The 22,693-nt window shown below is 45.9% G+C and overlaps 1 protein-coding gene across 1 annotated transcript in view; it reads left to right on the top strand.

Moving 5' to 3' along the window:
- Positions 1 to 15,656: 15,656 nt before the first annotated feature.
- Positions 15,657 to 22,693, top strand: part of LOC125945397 (uncharacterized) — a 32,919-nt gene continuing 25,882 nt past the window's right edge. The window contains exons 1-2 of the mRNA XM_049667147.1: positions 15,657 to 15,820; positions 16,642 to 16,809. Of these exons, the coding sequence (XP_049523104.1) occupies positions 16,727 to 16,809 (83 nt within the window). The 5' untranslated portion in view covers positions 15,657 to 15,820; positions 16,642 to 16,726. The remainder of the gene's footprint in view (positions 15,821 to 16,641; positions 16,810 to 22,693) is intronic.

Genomic DNA, 22,693 nt, shown 5'->3' with positions numbered 1-22,693 from the left:
TTCGGCTTCCGCCAGCTTCTTTCTACGCAAGACGTCTTTCTTCTCCTAAAGGATGACCTCATTGACCACCTCAGCAAGAATAACAAGTCGTGCGTCCTTGCCATCGACGTGAAGGGCGCATTTGACAATGTCAGCCCCAAAGCGATACTACAAAACCTCGATGAGACCGCCTGCGGTTCAAAGACCTACGACTATGTCCGTAACTTCCTCACCGGCCGGACGGCCACGGTGGGGATATCCAACTTACGCAGTAAGGAATTCAAGCTGCCGAACAGGGGAACGCCGCAAGGCTCCGTCGTGTCGCCCCTCCTATTCAACGTGGCACTCCTCAAGTTCCCCCGGCTTCTCGAAAACACCCCAGGCCTGCGTCACGCCTTCTACGCGGACGACATCACGCACTGGACGCGAGGAACGAGCACCGGAGAGCAAGAATGTTGCCTTGAAGAAGCGGTTGATGTTATCGAGCACTACCTTGATAGCTGCGGCCTCCACTGCGCACCTGAGAAATCGGAGCTACTCGTACTCAAGGCACGCACGAGGGGTAGACCTCCCACCTACGAAGCTCCAGACCCATGCGTCACGCTCAACGGGATCCAACCGAAGGTCGCCTCGCTTCGAGTACTCGGCTTGCACCTCCACCGAGATGGATCAGGAGTCGCCACGCTCCCACGGCTCCAACGCACAATCTACCAACTTACACACCTCGTAAGGAGAGTAGCTAATCGACGCAGTGGTCTCAAAGAGCAGGACACCCTGAGAGTCGCTCGTTCAAGCTCAACTGACCAGCAGAATAACGTACGCAACCCCGTACCTGGCTCTCAAGAATTGCGAAGTCGGCAAGCTCAATGTCATCATCCGCAAAGCTACGAAGCTCGCTATGGGTCTACCACCTTTGGCATCTACCACCCGACTTCTCAAAATGGGTGCTCATAACACCTGGCAAGAGCTGGTGGAAGCCCAGAAAACCAACCAACTCGAGAGGCTGAAGCTCACGCCGACGGGCAGATCGGTCCTTGCGCGCCTCGGCTACGCAGAACGCTACATCCCCGACGCGGACCGCAAGGTCAAGATACCGCCATGCTTAAGAGAATCCCTGAGCATCGGCAAACTACCGCGCAACATGCATCCCGAGCATCATCGGGGACGCCGGCTCGCTCGAGTCGACGCCATCCGAAGACGCCACAAGCACGACTATCCAGATGCTCGCTACGTAGATGCGTCCAAATACCCGGGAAAAACCGCTTACGCCCTGAGTGTGGTTGACTTGAGAGGCAAAGAACTGGCATCCGCCACAGTCAGGGTGCGGAACTCGGAGACAGCGGAAGAAGCGGCGATCGCCCTCGCCACCACCACGAGCACGAACGCGGTCGCAGTCTTCACGGACTCCCAATCCGCAGTGCGCAATTACACGAGAGGCCGAATATCGGTGGAAGCAGTCAAAATTCTGCAGAAACGAAGCACTCCGCTCCCTTACACCTGCGTCACGTGGGTACCAGGGCACGAGGGGCTCGAGGGAAACGAAGCGGCACACGCCACGGCCCGCGACCACGTCAACCGGGCCTCTTTCGACGCCTCGCGAGACCCCCGACCGCCTGGTGACGCAACGGAAACGGAGACAATACCCCCCACGTATAAAGCCATCCTCCAACACTACCGATTGGGACGCAGGGTGTACCCGCCACCTCATCCAAAACTGACGAAAGAGGAAAGCACCCCATTCCGAAGACTGCAGATCAATACGTACACCCATGGGATCCTCATGCATCGCATCCACCCGACACTACACACATACAACTGCCCGATCTGCGCCGTGCCAGACACTCTGGCGCATTTGCTACTAGAGTGCCCGTGGCGCCCCGAAGACGCCGTTACTAAACATACAACGTCTGAAGACGTGAACCTGCTCGCCGAGACGTGGGAGGCCAAGATCTCCACCTCGGCCCTGGACGAACAACGACGTCTTGTCGCCAGAGCCCGGGATGCTATCGCGGCCAGAGGATTCCTGGAATGAGGGACCCTCCCACCTAGAGTGATCCACAGCTCAAACGCTCGGGAACACCGTCTCGAAAATTAAAGTTTATATCATCATCATCCTTAGGATAGAAGCAGGCTCAGTGTAATGACCTAATTACTTGTTGACGCTATCAGCTTGATTGGTAGATTTACAAATAATTGTCTAATAGAGGCTATGAGTGATTCTTTGACAGGAAGGCGTCTACAGTGTTCGAATATTGTCTTCTTGCTCAGTTTCTTTTTAACAGAAAATTTTGCGCTAACGTTTAAATGACATCTTAAATTGTCGTCTTAACAAACGCCGAAAGCTTTACAGATTAGACAGTTTACAGTGTGTGAACAAAAAGAGGACGGGTACAGGCTACTTCGAAAGTTCTAAATTCGTCAGCGGGCATCTTTATAACAAGGATGCCTATCAGTGCTGTCCAGAATAAAAAACGAAGTATCGGGAAAAGCAAAGGCTTTTCCACTTATCTATATATAAGGTGCCTAACCAGTAACCTCAATTTATTGTATCGGGTTATTCTAATCAAACTCTGCTCTTTCCGCAGTGGTCCAGCGATGGTGGAAAAAAAGTTCAGGCCTTTATCTATGACAATGCTAAACTGCTTGCTATTCTTCGTTTAACCACTGAGGAACGAGGTGATATCAGCCCGAAACGCCTGCTCGGATAAGCCTTAATATTGGGTTTGAGACATTGCCGACGTTGATAAATAAGTTAAAACACAACCATGCAGGTGATACGTGTAAAAATGCTTAATTCATACCTATTCAGAATTTAGCCGGCACCTTTCCTCTGCGTTGCAAATGTATCAGGAAGAGTGCAATAGACACTGGGTCTACATAAACTGCATAATCAGGTATATTATGACAAATATGCCTTTAAACAAGCGTTACTCGTGATTTGCTATAAGCCTAAAAATTCAATACAGAGTAACTGATAAATTAAGTGTTTCGTAAATACTTATCGACCAGGCAAACATGAACAATTGGGCTTTGCTGTTTAGTTTTAAAACTTACTTTGAAATCGTACGTGTGTGTACATTATAGAATCACATCACCGTGGTCAACGTTAGTTGTAATTTTATTAGAAAATTTCTTACTAATGATTGCTAAAAGTTTCGTGAGCGTTACATTGGCGGGGTTATTCAGAGTACACCATATATCACGCAGAAAAACTCTCCTGCCGGAAAGACAGTTAGTTCATTGCAGACTGCGACATTTGGAGAACTAATTCGGCTTTCACGAATGCCTCTGACAGGTAATTCAAGGTCATGGGATTGTTTCAAAAACATTCACGGAGAACACTCTTAACAATATCGTAGGCACAATTTAGGCTATCATGAAAGGGAACGAAGCTAAGCTCGGTACTTTATCCGGATATAGTTCTCTATTACTTCCACTGGAAAGATAATTTGGCCGCCACTGACGGCTGCTGTACGCTTCAGACACGAAAGGCTAAGAAGATTGTAAAGCCTGGCGGTATTATTGGTCCTAGCTAAAATAGGTTTGCGAGAGCTTTTTATATAATATTCAAATTGCATCATTGCTTGAGGTACTAATGTCTGCGAATAAAGCAGTACCTTGAGCAGGAAAAAACGTTATTTTAGTAGAACATATACACCTTTTATCTGAGAGGATGTATTTATGCCTTGAAGATGACGGCGCTCGTATAACATGTGTCGTTTGAAGGTTTAGAGAGATATATTCAACACTCACATAACAACATGCAAAATAAAGCGTTACGCTTCTTTCAAAGTAAACCATAAGCTTTCCTTTAAAATCAGCAGGTTTCACAGCATGCTTCCTCTGACCATCCTTCAAAAGCCCACGTCTGTTCTAGCACACACGATAACAGGAACAGACTGCAACCTCCGGTATATACGTGAAAACTTATAGAACATGTCACTGCATTTTTACGCACCAACGGTTTAGATTGTAAAACATGAATGCTATTGGTTTCTATCACTTCAAACAGGCGAATTTTCCGGCCTTCTTCTTGCTCATTGGTGAGTAAACCTGCAGTAGGCGTTCATCTTAACAGGAAGCTTTAGTTCACGGGCTCCCATCTAAATACATAGAAAGAGTGAAATCGGTTTTTGACATGCACTAAATGTAATTTGATGAGGTTTGCTATATAAAGGAAAATGTAAAATCCAGTGCATGTTAGAGGCATATTCTTTATTTACGCGGCTCACTCTTGCCAAAAATTTATGAATCTAAGAAATTACAAAGGCTATTAAACTTGGAAATGTGTTATTAACCACAGTTTTTATACCGCAATTTTGCCAACTACACCTAATAATACATTTAAATGATATAGCGCTGTCTGCAATACCACTTACTCGTGAGTATTGGAAATAACTTTTGGAAAACCTTGGCAAACATTAAAATGAATGCACGTAAGCTCAAAATTCATAAATAAGATTTTTTTCCGCCTTAGATGCTTTAACATAGGCAGCTTACAGAACTGCGATAGCGGTTTTTGCTGCAGAGTTACAGATTTCTAAACTTCGTGCTTCTATTTACTTAGAAATTGCCAGGTTCTGACAATTTCTTAACCAATTTCATGTTCCAAACTAAAATCCTGCTTTCTACAGTCTCTAGAATGTATCTTTCTCTCAGGAACGCAACAACTTTTATTCAGATATGCCCGGGGTTGTCTTATCGAAACATCACTTTGTGTTGCGGGTATTTCGATAGGCGGCGTCAAATTTGGCGCCGAGTTAGAGCTTCCTCTTAGCGCAACTTACAACTGCCCTATAACGACACGAAGAAATTGTGTTTGAATGAGAAAACCTTTATTTCAAGGAAGGGGATGGCTCTCGGCCGCTGTTGGGGATAAGATGGGAAAGACTTATTGTAGGTTTCCGGATTGTTGGCTGAGGCACATCTTCATCACAGTCTTTGATCTTTTAAAGGATGGAAATACTTGCAATGTACTTTTAGCACTGCATATGCTAATCTACTTGCAAAGTGAATGTTTTGCGTATATAATTATTTGTAATTTAACATTGGGGTGGTACTTCAAATGCGGTCTCATTAAAATGTAGTTGTACATAGACTCAAATTGACATTTCTTTTTATATGCGCAGGTTACATGAAGTTGCTTGAAGCCTGCATATGATGTGCGACCAGCAGCTGTGAAGAAGGCATGGGTATAAATTTGATTGCTTGCCCCCACTGTAGATTTAATTCTTTCAGAAACTGCTTTAACAAGAAAACGTACTGCAATACCCCCAGAAGTCCAATCGTTTATTTATATGCATTTAGACCGACTGCTGTTCGAAGTTATTTTATTTACTTTGTTTTATTGGAAAGAGCTCATGAACAGCCGATGCCTTCATTGCGGTGCACTCTGAGTAAAATAAAAACTTTCACTTGTAAATGAAGCAACGGCGCTATTTTTTTCAGCACCTAATACCACGTTTGTTACTGTTATCGTTGACGTGTAATATCCTGCCTGTACATAGCTTCTATCTACAAAGCTTCTTTCTATATCTCAGTGTGTTACAGGTAGGAATAAGTAAGCAAACGCCATCTAATTCTTACCCTCCTATCTGCTCGCATCTACGAGAACTTGGAGCGGCCCTTGCACATTACATAATTTCCATCAAAGCTCCAACGCTAGAAGACGCCATGAACTACCCAAGTACCGGACACCCACTTCGTTCTTTGGATATGGCTAGTAAGGGCTACTTGGGCGATTTCATGAGCAATCGATATGCATCGAACGCGCTCGCAGGACACATGCAAAAATAAATTCACGCAATGAACTGGGAAAACGCATCAATTATTGCAAAACAGAAGGACCTGACAGCGAGGTTTCTGCTCGAGTCTGTAATGCTACAGGTGACATCTAACACGGTCGACCGGACAGATGGCCCCATGCCCCACGTTTATCTTCGCTCTCTTCATCACGTGCCACGCATATATAAACCGACTACAACCTTTGTCCGCTGCATTGTGAAAAAGAAACGCGTGCGGGTTCCTAAACGTCGAAACTCATCTTGACTCCCTCAGTGACCGTAACTCAGTTTTATCAACTGATGAGAGTTACGCGTATTAAGTTGATGGTAAGTTGACCTCCCTGCCTTGCTTCTCCTTGCTTTCTCTCTTTTTCTCTATGAACTATTCGGGAGATTCTTGTACAAGATGGCTTGCAGGCTTTTATTGCTGATGATGTAGTCACTTTTCTACATAGCTAGATTTATTATTTTGACACACATGGCCGCGCAAGAAACCAGATTGGGCAAACCTTGTTGATTAGGTATAGTCTAAACATGCCCTACGTAAATGAGTACCCAGTTAAATTGCTTTCGCTGAACTTGTCATGTTGTAATAAATTTAGTTCTGCTACGTTCGCGTTAAAATTTACCTATTTCATCCATTTGAACCATTCAAGGAAAACTTGGCTTGGTTGAGAATGTGCAAGGACTGCGATTTCGGACCAGCCTGCTTTCGTACATTAGCGAGGCTACTTTCATCTCCTGAGGTGAATTGAAGAACTTTATAGGTGAACCTTAGCTGGATCTAGGAGAAAGCAAAGACCCCTGAGGCACGACTCAACAGGCGCGTCTTTATTGGGAGGTCGACCTACAGGAACATTTACGATGGGAAGGTACACCACATTTGGCGTCGTTGATTTACACTCACCGCGGCGCACCAAGCTATGCGAACTTATTGACAATTAAATTACTACCTCTTCAAACTAATGCTTCCTAGTTCGGTGAAATGGTTTACGTTGAATAATATTTAAGTTATTGGCACAGCTGTTTTTTTTTGATGAAATCCCATTAATAAAATATTGTCACACCTTTTAAAGGCGTTATATATCCTCACGGTGAAATGGTTTACGTTGAATAATATTTCAGTTATTGGCACAGCTGTTTTTTTGATGAAATCCGATTAATAAAATATTGTCACACCTTTTAAAGGCGTTATATATCCTCAGGCGCACTTTTTTTCTTAGTGGAACATCTTGTGATTTTATATTTTGCAGTGAAATAAAAAAACATGCATCACGGGTTATCTGCGTGAAGGAGCTTTATATTGCACTTCTCACATGTGTCACCAAGCGCTATAGACTTTTTTCCTCTCTAATGAGGCCTTTAAAAATTACTAAAGTTCTATTTTTAAAAATGCAGGTGGTTGTGTCCTTGCGTGTTTCATGCTGATGTGGAGCGTAGAAATCCAGTGCCCGCCAATGTTCAACAAACAAGACATCGCAGATTTCCGGCAATACGAGTATTTAGAGTATTGTGAAGTGTGTATGAGGCACAACGTCTCTAATTACGTGTTTAGTAAATGTTTATTACGTACATAACAACTAACTTTGGACCTGCGTAAGAAAGGCGAAAACGAAAATGGCGGATGCAATCTCACTACTGATAGTACGACGCGCTGCCTATAAGTAAACGTACTTCGTGCACGTGTTAACAGGATTTACATTGAGATTTCTGTGTTTCTGTTTCTATTAGTACTTGTAAGCCGTGCAGACGATTCTGTTCACATTTCGAATCAGCGATAGAAGGGAGTACATTTCGCTTTGTTTGTATGTTTCGTTAGCGCTGTATGTTTCGTTAAGGCTTCTCTCAGCGTTGCGACCCAGTTTCGTATCAGAAAGATGATGTGGACGGAATTCAACCCGCTGGTGCTTTTTGAAGCTCGCGTAGCCGCCATTAGAGCAATTAGAGCTTGAGAACGACGACATGAACACAGTAGGCTGCTGACGAAGCTGGAATAACCATGGTGGCACGATCACAATGGCGTGTATACGATGATATGACAACGGACGCGTTAACGTACTGTCTCAGAACGACGCAATATCGACGATTGCATGGCACAGGCAAATATGAGGATATAATGGCGCTGGCATGATTACGATAGATTGATGAACAAGGAATGAGGTTTTTAGATCGATGAAGCCGGTGTGACGGCGTTGACATGACAACAATAATATGACATTCTTGTAGTAACAAAGTTCGTAAAGCGACTGCGTGATGACGGAGGAAAGACGGCAATGGTGACATGGACGACAGTCAGACGTCGAAGTTAGAATGACCACAATGGAACAGCCGCAACGGTATCGCGACGACGGTATGACAACGAATGGATGACGACGAGTGTGTGACGACCACGCAATCACGATGATAGAATGACAGCTTCATGATAATATTGGCATGACGACGAGTCTATGACGGCATAGCACGACGATAACTGCACGATAAAGCCCGTATGACGATGATGCCGTGACGACAACGGCATGCCGATAGTCGCATGAACACACAGGAGTTGCGACATTGGCGCGTCGACCACGCGATGATGACGACGGCATAACATCGGCGGCGTAATCACAATAGAATGACGAATGACTGACGTCGATAGAACGACGAAGGTGGGATGACGACGACGGCATGAGGGCACAATGGAACGACGTCACTGAAGTGACAACGATGGTAATTTGACAAGGTGATTACAACAGTATGACGCCGATGGCGTGACGGCCACGGCATGACGAAATCCAGAGCACGAAATTAGAAGGACGACAATAGAATGACCACGATAGCTTTACGAGGATAAAACATGTGCGACGACGACTGCATGATGACGACACAATGACTAGGTTGGCATGCATTTTGGTAGGAGTACAGTGGCATAAGAATGAGTACATGATGACAATGGCGTGATAACTACAGTGGCGTGGTGACGACGGTATGACCAGAGTCGGATACAGAATCGGGAGTGAGGATGATGGAACGACCCCGACAACATCACGACAGCGGTGTCACCATGAATGCATGACGACTGTATGACAACGATGGCGTGAAGATGACGGCATGAGAAAAGTCGATGACATAGCTGGAATGACGGCGACGCACCGACCACGACGTCATCACGATCACGAGCACACATCTGGTGGGCAAAGCCATTAGCATGGTGTAAGAAGGTAGGTGATCCGACGGCGGCGCGAGGCGTGGCCACTTGGTGTGACTCTACGCACGCTGCCGCCGCAAGGGGCAGCACCTGTTCTGGGGGCCACTTTTTCGCTAGCTTTGCTGGCGCTTTTATGGGCACGCGCGGCAGAGGTGCCTTATTTCGTTGCATATATGTCGTTCGCCTGCTCAAACGACTCTATTTGGTTGGAGGAACGCCCCATTATATTTATGCCGACATTCCGATCGACTCCAATGCGGCAAGCAGTGGCAAGCGCAGCGCGCCGTCTGCTCGAGCAGACGACGCGTCTCGTGTTGTAAATGACGGTATTTTGACAGTAAGTGGCATGAAACCTTCTACCTGCTCAGCATTTGGCGTCTGAATAACGAAAAATTGCACATCTTTAGGTATGGGTGTTTAAATGCTGACGGAGGTTGTAAATTATCCACTCTTGTGCTGCTGCTCCATGGCCTCCTGAACACGTGCTGCCCCTAGCGGCGACGCTCACTTCCGGTCACACGAAGTGGCCGCTCTCTCGCCCCAGCGCGGGCGCGCCGTCGGAGCACCTATCTTCTTACACCGTGGCCATTAGACAACATGGTAAACCTATGTCCACAAATATTAGAAAGCCTGTGCCCACAAAAACAATTTGCCAGAGGGCAGAATGATAGTGACGAACACGTGCTTCGATGGCCGAAAATCTCATTTGCGGATCAGACGCGCCTGCTCGTTATACATCGCTCATTGAAGCTTCTAGCGTAATTACTGGTGCTCGCTTAAATTCCACAATGTGCATCACAATTCGCGTCGCGCGCAAGACATGATTGCACAAGGCTCAGTGAGAACATATGCAGAAAGGCGCGTGTTGCACTGCGTGATCATTTTTAAAATTTGTTAGTGCGTGAAACATGTTCAACGGAAAACATCATTAGTTAAACATGGCAACATTTCTCTTAGAAAGTCGCTTCAATATTGTTTTGCATTCAACACGTACAGACACCTGCGCACATTATGTCACAGCTTACTGAGTTAAAAGAGGCATCGTTTATTACTTTACGCTCCAGTTTCTTTGATTTCCTCGGGAACCAGATGGGCGGGGGGAGGGGGAGCACAAGATGCCATAGAAGGATATGCACGAAATTGCTCTGTTTCCCAAGCCATCATAACTCGTTCTCCTTGAATGGAAAGAAAGAGAAAAAACACATTACAGAATAATTAACCCGCTCGATTTCACAATGCGCGAAGAAACTTATGGCTGGAAATTCTGCCTCGGAAACAAGCGAACAGCCATGAGCCTTCTTGAGCTATCTATTTCAGTTTTGATAATAATTAATGCCCTCAAGGTTATCCATGCATTTAATAATGAATCCGTAGGTGAGTATTGCATGCAACAACTTTCTGCCACTAACTATCTAGTCTGTCCAAGGCGATTCTTACATATGGAAACACTGAAACTTCGTCTTTAAAACGTGTTTGGATACACTTTAAGTGTAAATACTTCTTTTCCATACAATTCTTTCGATAGTGCTGACTACTTTCCCGCAATAAGCCCGTATTTTATTTCAACTTTCTATTTGCGTTCCCTTACTGTCAATTATGAACTTGTAAAAATCATTTGAACTGATTCGAACATTGCGCAATTGAGCTCTTATGCCACACTGTATTCTTCCCTTCTGTCAACTGACTTTTTATTGGAGAGAAATCTATATAAAGGGCGGTAGTAAGCTTAAGGGCACCAGCTCCTTGCAATGGCTCGACGTGTGCCACCTGCACTGAACATCATGAACGGGACAGAGCTACCAGCGATGCAGAATGATGGCAATGCAGGCCCTGGTTGCATGAAGAAGTATTTCTTAAATGGCATGGTCAACGCGCTGGACAAGCGCGACCTCACCGGGATGCTGGCAGACAAAGTAGTTTTTGTATTGACTGAAGGAACGTTTGCAGAACAGGCCCTGGCCGCTATTGAAGATATATATATATATATATATATATATATATATATATATATATACCCAGCACCTCCACCACTTTGTAAGGCAGCAGCACAGCTGTTGTCTCGTCGCCTTTATTTGGCTGAGCCACGCGCTGAACGAAGACGACGCGCACAGTGATGATGATTATGTACAGGTGAAGAAGATGAAGGATTAATATTTTGCTCACAATATATATATATATATATATATATATATATATATATGTGTGTGTGTGTGTGTGTGTGTGTGTGTGTTTGTGTGTGTGTGTGTGTGTGTGCTACTTTATAAAAAAAACGCCGTTGAAAGGATATGAGCACCAGAATTGAAACTTCATCGCTGTTCTACCGAGCAGACTATAGTTAGACTCTGCATGACCCTCAGAAAAAGCTCATGACTCATTTGGGGGTCATGACCCGCAGTTTGAGCAACAGTCATATAGCAGAAATATTTATTTCTGAAATATATTTGTATATCTTAATGAAACAGGAATAGTACATAATTGGCGATTTCGAGATACACTGATAGGGTTATGATTGCCAGTGCAGAACATCCACATAGAAGGCTAGGACAACGGCCACCGTCGGGTTGTAAAAGTAAGAAAAAGCAAAATAAAAAAAATTGTCGCACCAACAAAGCTCTCACCTGTTTGACATAGCTCTCTCTGTGACATAGTGTCATTAAAGAGCGGCACATATCTAGTGGTGCATACGAAAGAACCCAAATATGCATCAAAGGCGTTCATTCAAGAGCGCAACATACCTGATGTAAGATACCCAGTGTCACGTCAGAAGGTTCAATAGTTGGCTTCGAACCCGGTTCCCTCAGCGTGGCAGTCCGATGCTCAACCCATTTGACTGTTTGACCATCCGTTGCGCGGAAAAAAGTTAGGCATGGACAAATATACATCGACACATAGATACATGGAACCTAATGGCAAACTGGGTAAGTTCCCGAAGAATGCTAATAGCATTATTACCTCAAAAGAGATTTTTACACATACGGACCTTCGGTTTGCTAAATCTTCGTCTTCATATGTGTTTACTAAAATGTTTCCAGACCCCTAGATCGTGCTCAAATGTTTAATAGGCACTATAATAAATAGGAATGATTGCCCAAAGCTCCGGTCTGCAGGTATTAAATGAGTGTGCTGGTCTGTGCTGGTTGGTACATCATTAGGACGGGAACAAACAGTGCTATGGACGGGACGAAGTAAGCAGACAGACAAGGCGCTGAAATAACAACCACTGGTTTATGGCTGGCAATGCAATATATACAATACACAGGTTCAGCGCATAAGGCCAGAAAAAAAGACTGTTTCTGCGCCGGGAAGGGAATAAAATCAACACATTACCCGCGTCGTCAGACAGGTTATCATGTTTTAAACAAGTAGTTAATCTCGCAGCTATGCAGAGAAACAGAGGGTACGCTGACGCAGGAGTTTCAGTGCGATTGAATGCAAAACTGTGAGAAAAAAATCTGTGAGAAACAACACAGAAATCCCCACGTTGACTGCGCAAACGCAGTTGTTTATAAGATTCCGCTCAAGTGCAAACGCTGCTACATTGGCCAAACAGGTCGATGTTTGAATGACCGGCTGAGAGAGCATGCGTACGCAATGAAAGGGTCTGTACCCCGCGATTTAGCCCAGCACTGCAAAGAATGCGGCTGCAAACCTCTCTTTGAAGATTGCACAATACTAGGTAGATATAGAGAACAAAGAGCACACGAGATTTGGGGAGCGTTCTGCATTCAATCGCAGGGAAACTCCTGCGTCAGCGTACCCTCTGTTTCTCCGCATACCGGCGAGATTTCACCGTTAAGTTCGGGAATTATTTTCTCGAAACTGGTGGCATCCTGAGAATTAGCTTCAAGTTGACCCGCCTTCCCAACTCCACGGCTAGAATTTGTAAATTGCATCATGGGTCGTAAGGTAATTAGTTAAAATTTAATACGTGAATTCTTGCTAATTAGTTGATTATGCGTTGCAATATTTTGTGCAAGTAATGTCTGTCTCTTCGAGTAGATCAGCTCATGAACTAGAATTGCGCTATCTGTCACGGGCAAACTGTAAGACTATTTGAAAGTGTTCGCTGAAACACCCGGTCTATTCACATATGCACCACACGCGGACTTCGAGGCAGCGGCACAGCGTTTGCAGATGGAAGTGCGGGATAGGAACCCGGCTGCGTGCACCGATATTACCTGGTGTGTCTCGCGATTTAAATACGGTGTTTCGGTACGATGTCTCAATGCTAATCGCATGAGCGCCGACATTCATCGTAAGATTATTTCTGCCGTGGATTGGTTTTATCGCTCTAAATAAAATTATTAGCAAAAAATACTAGTTTTTCAATTCGAGTATATTTCCGAGTGCAGGAAATCTTAGAGTAGTGTCGAATACAAGACAGCGTAGTTAACCTTGTAGTGTGTGATAAAAATATGTGGAACCGAAAGGTTCAATATATACTCACACTAATACTAAGTGACAGGGCATAAAACCTTCAATCAGAAGGGTGTTCTGTGACCACCGCCTTTGCCCTTGTGGGCATTGTCTTGCTGATACTCCCAACAGCTAATCTTGCACACAATATACCCAAGAATGCGGATTGAGCAATAGTGTCACCGTCGTTGAAATAGAGTACCCCACGCGAAATGCAGAGATGTACCTTCCCAGTGATTTCTGAGGCATAACTATCTGTCGCACTGTAGCATGGCAGTCAACCTTAGAATTAGCACTTGCCGACTTGAATTAAAGCAATTAATTTTTCATACTATTTCAGAAGAAATGACCTGTGCGAGTTGCACATGCCCCAATAAAAGTGCCACGCACTGTGATAGTGGGGAAAGTTCTGTGTGTAGGAATGGCACTTTGTATGACAAGGTGACCAATGAATGCATCCTGAACTCTTCAACCACATGTGAAATAAAACGTAGCAACAGAAGGCAAGTGTACAATTTCATTTTTTTCTCTAAGTGTGATGTGGACGACTATGATGAAACTTTCCGTCTAGAACCTGCTATGATCCTCCTTTCAGTGGGTACCTAGTGCTCCTCAAGCAAAACGTCGACATTGCAAAGTGATGAACAGCGTGTACAAAAAACGGTCTGTCGAGAGTGCACGTTTCTATAAGGCGACTGTCGTCGTCAGGGCAGCACTTCGATAAAACAAGGCCAATGTTCAGAAATTATGCACCTGACAGATATTTCGCGTCTTCAGTCGCTCTTGATTATTTGTGTTCGTTTTATTGCGATAGCAATTATATGGACACTCAAAGCGCATTTCTGCCGTTGCCGTCGCCGTGAGGTTCTGTATATAAAGTCCAAAGGCGGTAACATCGCCGCCGGGCGCCGTACGCTGTGTATGCGAGTGAAAGCGTACGAGGGTGAGCCTACAATGGCGGCTCAATCTAGCGCACGCGAGGGAGGAAGGCAGGCCGGAAGCGCGCAGTCTATGCGCGCGAGGCACGGGGGCGAGGCGACGTAGAGGGAGAGGAAGGGGGGGGGGGGGGAGTTTTGTTCCGTCGGCTGCTGCTCACAGCGCGGCTGCGTGGGCGCCTTATCTTGAAAGCGAACTGCGATGTGGGCGAAGTGCGCGCCCGCGCGGGCCTGATCTTCAAGGCGATCTGCGATGGGAACAAAGTGCATGTGCCGAGTTCCGGTAGCTTCGTATGCGCTGTGCTTTCGACGTTTAGTACGCGTTTAAGCGAGACGAGAGACAGCGCGAAGGTCAATTTGCCCGCAGCTGCTGGCGCGCTTTCTCATTCCAGCATTCTCACAGCGAGTTTCCGCTGTCATCGAGCGAGATGTGTTCATGTTTACTTGTGCGCGCGTGACACCCTGTTTGTCTATTTAATTAGTAAGCGCATGTTTACAACTTTATACGGCCTATTAAACTACAATCCTTGCTTCGTATAGTTCTTTACTAATTTCCTATCCCAGTCGATGCGTCGCCTTTCGGGTGAACCTGCCACTTTTACAGCGTAAGCTGTTATGAGCTCGCTGCGTGGGAGCCAGATACTCTGCCACTGAGCCACGCAAGCGCTTGCTATCGGACGGCGGAAAATGTTCTAAAACGCTCCCAAGCGCGCAGGGACAGCCGACCCGAGCCTCCGCCAGTATGGTGGTGCCATATAGGTAAGGCGCCTCCAAATGCAGCAGTGCGCAGGCGCTGACGACGAGATCTATGCGCTTCAAACGAGGTGCCCAATCAACGCGATCCCGAGCGTCCGCCAATATGGTGGCGCCATCTAGTTAAGGTGCCTGCAAACGCAGCGTGCCCGACATGTAAGTTACAGTTGCAAGGCTTGATCGGGCTGAGCAGACTGCTGTGCAGAGAGCATTACAAGCCGCAGCTCGCCATCGACGCCGGGCGGACAGTTCAGATGTTTCTGGTCAAAACGAGGCGTACAGACTGCCACGAAGGCCATGTTGTGCGTGGTGCCCCAATTGGAGCTACTCTTGAGCCACGTACTCCACCAGTTTACGCTGTGACTGTGCTGCGTGTGCCGCGCAGGCCTGTGACTTTTTTGTGAATTGTTTGTTTAGCACGATTCCTTTATCTTTTTTTTTGTTTGTTGATTACTTATAGTTCGTCCGTGGGCACTACAGTAGGCGGTTTACAACATTCTAAGTCTGCCTATATATGTCGCGGCACGCTGCTTTTAAAAACAGTTTGTCTGCTGATCTATGCGGTGCAAAATTCAAGGGCAATATACGCGTATTTTCAGGCCAGAACACTCTGCCGACCGTCAATGCATAAAATGCCAATGTGGATATCGTGACACCTCCTGCAAATTCGGTCCACTATGCGACTGCAACAATGGCATTTTCTATCCTAACAACAACAAGAAAAACTGTGCTCAGAACCTGACACAGTGCGGAATTTTTCTTGACGGGTAAGCAAACTACGTTATCCTAATTTATAACGCTACTATAATATCTAATCATTGACAACCAGGGGAAGTAGGCATGGAATTAAATTCTGGGTGAAGGATTTCTAGCAGAATGAAAAAGATGTTTCTGGCAGTCAGCTTTCTTGATCTTAGAGCTAAACTACACTTTAAGGCGAATGTTGTTTTGCCTCGCTATAACAAAAACACATAGTAATAAATGCACACAATTGCAATAAGGGGGTCTGTGAGATCCCCTTATTGAGTCTCTTGTTCTTGTGCTCCTTTGCTAAGATCAAAGAAACTAGCCCGCTGGTCAGTTACTACCTTCTTCATATAACTGGTTCGAGGCGCAAACGTCTGAGCAAAAGTTCATCTCTCCAGCACTTCCACTAGCATGTCAACCGTGACATAGACAAAACATTGAAAAACATTCTCATCTTCGTCTCTTGTGTACGTTGCACCATCGAGGCATGCTAGTAAATGCATGTCTCAAGGTTACCTATATGAAGGAGACACCTTCTATGCATGACGAGGGTGAACTTTTATTACCAATGAACTTCTACAGCCAATGTGACGAGGAGCAGTCGAACGAATGGTCTTTCTTCATCCTCTCGAGAACAAACTGTTTGATTCTCAATCATACAGAACATCATGTGGCTAGTTGTCTAGTACTGATCCTATCGTCTAGTATCTTTGAGAAAGAAGAAATGTAAACGCATGATATAGCTGTCTGTTGTACGTCCTTCTTTAAGACGTGTATAAATGTTTAGACATAGTTAAATAAAATGCAACTAACACTACGCTAACAAATTTACCCATTGCAGGTCATATATCTCTGAAAAGTGCCTAACTTGCAAATGCGCTGAAGGCCATAGTTTCTGTAAATATGAGAACACTGATTGTAACTGTATGCGAGGTACTGTCTACAGACATGAAAATCACAATGAATGCGCACATCAGCCAGAAGAATGCATCAAGATGCCCCATAAAAGGTGAGACGGTTTAATTATGACATTCCACTATCAGTAAAAAGACCCTAATTATTTATCAAGAACTAAGCCAGACATCGGTAAAAAGAACACGATATGACTTTGCGCACAGTATTATCGAGGTTACGCCATATAATGCTGCGTCCTGCATGTCGCAGAAACATCCAGATGCGATAGTCATAATTGTTACAAAGGCCTATCAGTGGAGAAAGTCGTGCATGATTTGCTTAACCATTCTCACGATGAATCTCGACATTAATGCGATAAGCAATGAAGTAATGTGGTCACGAACCCAGTGCCAAATACCCAGTGAACCATTCTCACCATGAATGACGACATTAATGCTATTAGCAATGAAGAAATGCAGTGACACATGAAGTGCTAAATATCAAGTGAACCAAGGTGGCCCGACGGTGGGTTTAGAACCCTGTTTCATCAGCACAGCAGTGCCGATCCGCTACCGATTAGACCATAAACAACCTACCCTCATTTACCCAAGTTGGCGGGAAAATGGCTGGAGACATAAAGAGATAGTCACCAGAAAGTGCGTGAAAACCCCAATGGCACCTTTCATTGGCTAAACAGCAAGGGATGCAAGAGCAGAGAGGAGCAGAACAGTAGCGTAGCAAGTGAGCGACTGCTGCTCCAAGTGCGAGGGTGAATGTGTATCACGTGACCAGATTGTTCAATTTCCCGAGGCGATTGACACGCAATCTTCGCTTCTCAGCCGCGATTGCTGCCCAACACTGAACCAAAACGACGATAACGTAATCAAGTCAAAGCCAGTTGCGATTGAGAGGTAAATGCGAGAGGAATGCGTCAGCATTGCGTCGCGCCTTTATGAGCTCCCGGATCCATGAATCAAGCTGCGTTCGCCACAGAGCGAAGTGTTGTACTGGTGCTCACTGAGCACACGTCCTTCCTCACCGAGGAGCGAAGTGCAATTGACGGTGGTTCGGATAAGACCACCCGCCATCTTGCGTAATATACAATACAAGGAACTTTAGCGATGCTGCAAGGTAAACAGAACAAATATTTATATTTCAATGGCTTCCACCACTACAATGGTCGAAACCATTCGAAAAATATACTTGTTCTGTTTGCCTTGTAACATCGCTCAAGTTCATTGCGGTTGAAGAGTAGCCTGACGAATTTCTCTTTACTTTTATATGAAGACATACCCCTACCACTTTACCAGGCATCCCACACTTCGCATGCACACTTTCCAGTTTGACGCTCCTAATGCTAGCGCATTAAATGTGATATGACGAGTTTTCACCACCTGACTTCCTTCGCACTCCGCTTGTCGTGCGGGAGCAACTCCAACTGGCCTCAGCGTCGCCAAACTGCTCTTGTCGTTTCATTGAATCGCAATGGTCCTGCTCGCCCATTCGACTGCAGCTGGTCTTGAGAGAGTACTTTCGGGCTGCTTTTGACTGCTCCTGTTGGCCCAGTGGAACCCGCCATTAGAATGCCAATCGAATTAAACATGCCAGATGGCTGTTTTCGAACCCCTGCTCCCCAAAACTGTAGCTCAATGCTCTAACCATTACTCCACGGACGGGGACCTGAATAGCTGCAAACACTCGTGCAAGCCATTCTTGCGATGCTTGGCGCCCTAACGACTAATTCCACATTTAAGCCGCGGTGAGGTATTTCTACAAGGTAACACACTACGTGCTTGGTGATTGAACACATTTTAATGTTGAATAATACTATCGCTTCTCCTGCAAGGCCGAACGTGGTGGCTGAGGGATGAGTTCGTCACAGAAATATTCAGCGCATCTGTTATCCTACTGCGCTAGCTATCGCTTACAAATTTGTCAAACAAGATTGGTTCGGCAGACTTTTTTTTTTCACATTCGACAGTCGAAGCACTTACCATGGTTATTTATAAAAGGACGAAGAATAAAGTAGTTCTGGATGGACAACGTGTACAGTTGCGACTATATGCCGCACAAGGGCACGAAACTGACGGATCTTTCCGGCCAGCACTTCTGTAGATCTTATATAGAGTATGTTCAAAATTAGGCTTTATGGCTTTCTTAAAATTAGGCGCTGGGAGGCATGCGAATGACACCTGTGCAAATAAGTTATGTGGCCAGGGGGGCACAAAGTGAGATTATAGTTATCACTGTCAGCAGCCCAATTCACTAAAATTGAATAATTACCTTTTGTTGACTACAATACGTGGGTATGTTTGTATCGAAAAGTTACAGGCAGTCGTGTTTCTGCACAGCATCAGTTGGAAGAATTCTTCTACCGTGTCTGTGCTCCGAGATATCCGACTCCAAATTTTAATTGTCATTCGCATGATTACGCATGCAAGAGAGTAGAGATTTAGAATCGGTGCAAAGCTTCTCCCTGGTGGATGTAACGCGGCTGTTGCGTGCGGCGTTTAGTCCGGCAACGGGGCGGAGGCATTAGCAAGGATGATGTGGACGCGTTGCAGGCAGAGTCTAAGGGTTGTCAAATGCCCGGGCTGGTGGTTGCAATGTCGCTGTTTGTCCACTCAGGACGAGACCACCTGAATACGTGGATACCGCTGGCGTGCATCCGCTCAAGGGCATCTAGTGTCACAACCGGCCACTGAAGCGGAGGAAGAGTCAGCGCTGTTGCTATAGCTGAAATGGTTGCGACGCTAGTAGACACCCCACGGGAGATATTCATGGCAGCAGGGGACAAGGGAAACGGGGTCTTCGTGCACCACACCTGCCGCGGTGGCTTCAGTGGCTATGGTGTGGCGCTGCTAAACACGAGGTCGTGTGATCAAATACCGGCTGCGGCGGCCATATTTGGTTCGGGACGAAATACAAGAACGCCCGTTTCCCGTGTATTGCACGCATGTTAAAGATCCTTCTCGGCGTCAGTATTATTCCGGAGTCCGCCACTGCGGCGTTCCTCATAATCAAATCGTGTTATTTTTTACGTGAACATCGAAATTTAATGAAATTTAAATTCAACTCTTCCTGCATCATCTGTCGCACCTGTTGGGCAAGCCTTAGGTCGAAATTAATTGTCGGCCTGGTGATCTATGTGCCGTTCTCGAAAATGTGGGACACAGCAAGACGATAGGCGTCGTGAAGCAGTGGCAGCGCCGGCGCGCGATTGTGGGCTCCGCCATTCCCACCGCTGGTGAGATGCCTGAGATCGCAGGGTCAGTAGTGACATCCAGCACGAGAAAATGTCGTGTTCCATTGACGTCCGGGTAACCATTATGGAGATGCGAGGTGCGTTAGATCGTTTGAATTTATTCAGGGGTTCGGGGGCAGTACATGGGCTCCAAATGAAAATGAATAAGATAATGCCTGGGTAGTGGCCGTTCAGTTCCGGTGCTCGCTTAGTACTTTAGCGCGTCCCCCGCGTTCTCGTCGAGCTGATCGTAATAGGCACAGTTCCTTCCTATTTAGGTTAGCATACTTCTACTTCAATCGACACCATCATGATGATACTATTCCTGCCTACTGCCCAGTCCTGCTTCACGTGACGACTTTCTACGCATTCTGGTTTCTTGAAATGACAGTTGTACTTACTCATTTGACGGTCCCAACTGCGCAGTCTTTCTGTCGCCATCCAATCCGTGCCAGTAAGGTACCACTAGCTTGAAAGCGAAGCTTCCTATTCAAGTAAGATGCGGTTTGGCATAGGTTGTCGGAATCTAACAGCATATCTGGGCTGTACGAATGTTACTTTTGAGACTTAATCGTACATAAATCGAACAGCGCCATACACAAGTAGAATCGAATCGAATAGTCAATACTTCCTCAATTTTTACCCTCGATTAATGAACAGCCATTATTACAATCATAAAAAGGCGGGCTCTTCCGCAATTGAAAGTAGATGTACGCATGACATGGTTACCGGCAAATCAGATTTGTACCGTGACGGAGACCTGAAAGCTTGTTGAGCCGAAATGAACCTGTTGTGAACTGAACTGAACCTCATTGCAAGTCTCGTCTCGGCCAAAGAACCATCCATGGGGCGCCGGATGCTGCCTGCCTTGTCACGCAGCATGGCGCCATCTCTTGAAGGAGGTGGCGCAAAATCCGCGCAGCGGAACTCACGGACCACTGGCGTTGAAAAGAGCACAGGCAGCCCTGTCTCAGCGCCAAAAGATGACCATCAAGGTTATGCTGCACTGTATCTGCCTTTTGAACGTCCCTATATGAAAGGATAAACTAAACTTCAGCTTACTAGAAGCTACTAGAAGCTTGAATGATATTTTGAACATTAGGAAGTAGTACATATTACGTATGTGCGGCGGTTCTGTGCAAAGGGATGGGGCCATAGATCGCACTTCCTTAAGTTTTCCCTGGTTGGCCGGATGATCTCGTTTTTCTCTTGCAACGATGCCAGAAGGTTCTCGTTCCGTTCTCATCTTGAGTGCCCGGATAACGGCTCTAGATTTTGACTGAAGGTCTCTTGTAGGTCAGCGCAACGGCAGCTAAAAAAGCATTTCATGCTTAAAAACAATGTTAACGTCCTAGAATTCACATTATTTAGCAGAATCTGTGATAAAGATGTCCATTATCATTTTTACTTAAGAGACAGAACATTAGGAAAAAAGCTATTCATTTCATTCACTCAGTCAGTCTTATAGCGAATTCAGGCTCACTCAGGCTTCCAAGGATGCGAGATCACCGCTTCGTTTGTCTGCTTATACGCCCATAAGGTTTCATTATTGACGAGTGCGATGGGGAGATGGCAATAATGCACAATAGTGATCATAATTACCTTGCTCGTCGTTGTAAGCACGACTTAGGTAGTTAGATTGAGGAAGTGAGGTAATAGTCATCATGACTACCTCATTATATCATATAAAACATGTCATCGAGTACATACCTAACATAATAAAGACAGATAATGGCATTAAAGTCCACATTTATTTTTAACTAGTGGATGCACCGCAATTATATTTTTTCGGGGGGGTGGACTTGCCGGCTGCAAGAGAGAGAGAGAGAGAAAGCGAAGAGAGGACAGGCAGGGAGGTCAACCAGATGAACGTCCGGTTTGTTACCCTCCACAAGGGGTAAGGGAAAGGGGGAATAAAAAGAGGAAAAGTGGAAGAGGGTGAGCATTGTGTGTGCAGCGAAGCACCATTACACCTAAGTCAAGTCCCATAGCCAATGATGTGCGTTGAAGACATCTGACATGAACCAAGGGTCAGTGGTTGCGGGTGAGCCATGAGGTTTACTCGAGACTTGCAAGCACTGGATTAAGAGCATCCAGTTCTTGTACTGCACTTCGCGCTGACGGAGTATACAGCTTGCTTAAGAGTACACGGAGGGTATTTATAAGGGACCGAACCATCACAACCACTTGCTGGTCTTCTTCGGGCAATTTATCGGGAGTCGGCATTGTGGACTCTACCGCGGTGCACTGTATCCTTTGATGTAACTGAGGTGCCGGCTGTGGCATCGGTTGCCGCTCCAGCTGTGGCCTCGCCTGTGGCTTCAACTGTGGCGATGGCTGTGGCGTCGGCTGTGGCGTCGGCTGTGGCCATGGCTGTGGCTTCGGCTGTGGCTTCAGCTGGGACTTTGCTGTGGCTTCGGTTGTGGCTTCTGCTGTGGCGGCGGCTGTAGCTTTGTTAGTGCGGGCCACGCTTCAGTATTGGTATTCTCCGGCACGACCTTGTCCGGCACGACCTCGACTCCGCCAGGTCTAGGGGGCAGAGGAGTTGTCGGATGTGCCGCGCTCTTCATAGAGGCATCTTCGTTCTTTGAAGTTCGACGGCGTCGGGAGCGTCGCTTTCTAATGGCCGCAACAGCTTCCCGACGAGCCGAACGGTCTCTTGCCATCTGCTTCAAGACCGCCCTTTCTTTCCTCATTTTAGGGCAGTCCTTTGAGGTAGCATCATGGGACCCAATGCAATTGGGGCATTTGAGAA

This window comes from Dermacentor silvarum, chromosome 5 (genome assembly GCF_013339745.2).
Source record: "Dermacentor silvarum isolate Dsil-2018 chromosome 5, BIME_Dsil_1.4, whole genome shotgun sequence".
Lineage (NCBI taxonomy): Eukaryota > Metazoa > Arthropoda > Arachnida > Ixodida > Ixodidae > Dermacentor > Dermacentor silvarum.
The sequence above is the reverse complement of the archived record's forward strand: the minus strand, read 5'-3'. Positions and strand labels throughout refer to the sequence as shown.